General features: G+C 43.6%; 1 protein-coding gene across 1 annotated transcript in view; it reads left to right on the top strand.

Moving 5' to 3' along the window:
• Positions 1-2,500, top strand: part of dennd4a (DENN/MADD domain containing 4A) — a 99,145-nt gene that overhangs the window by 29,893 nt on the left and 66,752 nt on the right. The window contains exon 6 of the mRNA XM_063197426.1: positions 1,162-1,427. Within this exon, the coding sequence (XP_063053496.1) occupies positions 1,162-1,427 (266 nt within the window). The remainder of the gene's footprint in view (positions 1-1,161; positions 1,428-2,500) is intronic.

Below are 2,500 nucleotides of genomic sequence, written 5' to 3'. Positions count from 1 at the left end.
CTCCTCCCTTCTCTGTCGCTCTGGCTAAAAAGCATCTCCTAAATCCCTGTCTATTACCCCATGCCATCGCAATGCAGCGCAATAAAGTGCAGCGCAATGGGATATTAGGCCGTTTTAATCGTGTGTAATCTACTATAATTAATGCCTTGTACAAGGAAATCTCCTGCAATTTACGTAGTGTTGTACAATGTGCCGTAGTGCAATGGAAGGCAATGTTGTGTAATTTATCTCTGGATAGTTTAATCCTACACCGTAATTTATTCCGGGTATCTCTCAGTCCACTCCACTCTACTGCACTCTATTATTCTGTACTTTACTACTCTTATGTAGCCAGTGCTGTATCAAGGACAGTAGGGGGGGTTTGACATGATAAGTTAATATAATATAATATTCAGTGGTGCAGTGGGGATTTTTAAAGTGGGGGTACGCAATTTTAAACGTCATCAAATAATTAGGCAACTTATCATGTCAAAACCCCCCCTACTGTCCTTGATCTACTGTCATTGCTTCTCCTTTTTCATCTGTGTGGTCAATCACCAGCAATACTGCTAGTGCTCATTCTTTTTTTGTATTCAAACATGGGCAGAATATTTTTTTTTAATTCTCACTTTAGGAGAAGTGGGTGGACTGTGTACCCCCGCGTATAGCACGCCCACTGATTTCAGTTGACAGGAAATCATTCAGCCCAGGATAACACTAGAATATAATCAGGGGCGTCCCTGATTATATTCCAGTGTTATCCTGGGCTGAATGTTTTCCTGTCGACTGAAATCAGCCATGGGATAGTAAGGCATTTTAGAAGGTAGAAGATGGATTTTTTCGAAATGATATAAAATAATAACAATAATAACTTCGAAACGCTCCGATTAGTTCAGGCATGGAATTAGACGCTACACAGCGCAAAGAACTCCAATGCTATGTAATGTAATGTAATGCCACCAATGGGAGTACATACAGTATATGTGTAGTACTCTCACTGAATGCAAGGTAATGCTGTTCTGTATATTTCCTATGCACTTTGTATCTGCTAGTGATGTGTTGACTATGATTATGTCCTCGATTGTAAGTCGCTTTGGTTAAAGAGGGGTCTGCCAAATGCAATGTAATGCAATGTAATGTACGTAATGTATTGTACTGTAACATAATGTCTTGTCAATGCAGGTGTACGGGGCTGCCATCCAGTTCTACGAGCCCTACCCAGAGGAACAGCTGACTGAGAGGCAGCGTACTCAGCTGGGCCTGCAGGGAGGAGGAGGTGGAGGAGTTGGAGGAGGAGGAGGGCTGAAGCCAGAGGTGGCCATGACGGTCCACACCAACAAGAGCATCTGCCTGCTCTCCCACTGGCCCTTCTTCGACGTCTTCCGCAGCTTCCTGACCTTCCTGTACCGATACTCCATCTCCGGCCCACACATCCTGCCCATAGAGAAGTGAGTTAGTACAGCCCACTGAGAGACCAAGCATGCATTTGTCAGGGTGTCTTGTGTTTATGATAGTGGACCGTTTGTCCCTTCTCACTCTCCATACGCACACATAAAGTAGAAATATCCTGCCCATAGGGAAGTGAGTTAGTACAGCCCACTGAGAGCAGTCGTGTGCTACGGCCAAAGTCGACTTCTTTGTCTCGATCATAGTGGGCTTGTTTGTACCTTCTCACTCTCCATAGGCACATACGTAGATACATCCTGGCCATAGAGAAGTGAGTTAGTTAGAGCCTACTGACATGCAAAACATGTGTTTGTTAGGGTGTCTTGTGTTCATCATAGTGGGACTCTTTGTCCCTTTTCACTCTCCATACACACATGCAGTAGAACAGTTTTTCCCAACCTTTTTTGTCTTGTGTACCCCCAAGCCTTTTCAGTGTGCCTGAGTACCCCCTAAGTCAAGTTCCGTATCGCTTTCTCTATCCCAATGCTAACTAAGCTTTGTTAAAATTACATTTTCCAAGTACCCCCTGCAGTGTGCTTGAGTACCACTGTGGTACACGTACCCCTGGTTGGGAAACATGCAGTAGAAATATCCTGCCCATAGAGAAGTGTGTTTGAGTCCACTGAGATATGAAGCATGTGTTTGTTAGGGTGTCTTGGGTTTGTCTTGATGGACTGTTTGTCCCTTCCCACTCTCCATATGCACATGTAGTACAGTAGATACAGTGCATCGTGCCCATAGAGAAGTGAGTGAGAGCCCACAGAAATGTGTTAGTACTTGTGTGTTATGGTCTCTGGGACACTGTGCAGGAAATGGACAAAAAAGGGTACTGCAACTATGCTGCTCACTGGGTTGCCTATTGGCAAATTTGGTCTTTACATGAACATTTACTAAGTAATAAACAAATATTTTCTAATTTGGTCCAAGTAGAGCCCTTTTTGCAGCTAAAAATGGCTATTTTTGGACATTCAAAATGGCGGACCATGGAGAAGATCCCCCTTTTCATGTATGAAAAGTGCAATTTCCCCAGTCATAATGAATACTTTGAATTTGATGGTGGTGGTAAGTATTCATG

This window comes from Engraulis encrasicolus, chromosome 4 (assembly GCF_034702125.1).
Source record: "Engraulis encrasicolus isolate BLACKSEA-1 chromosome 4, IST_EnEncr_1.0, whole genome shotgun sequence".
NCBI classification, from domain to species: Eukaryota; Metazoa; Chordata; class Actinopteri; order Clupeiformes; family Engraulidae; genus Engraulis; species Engraulis encrasicolus.
The sequence above is the reverse complement of the archived record's forward strand: the minus strand, read 5'-3'. Positions and strand labels throughout refer to the sequence as shown.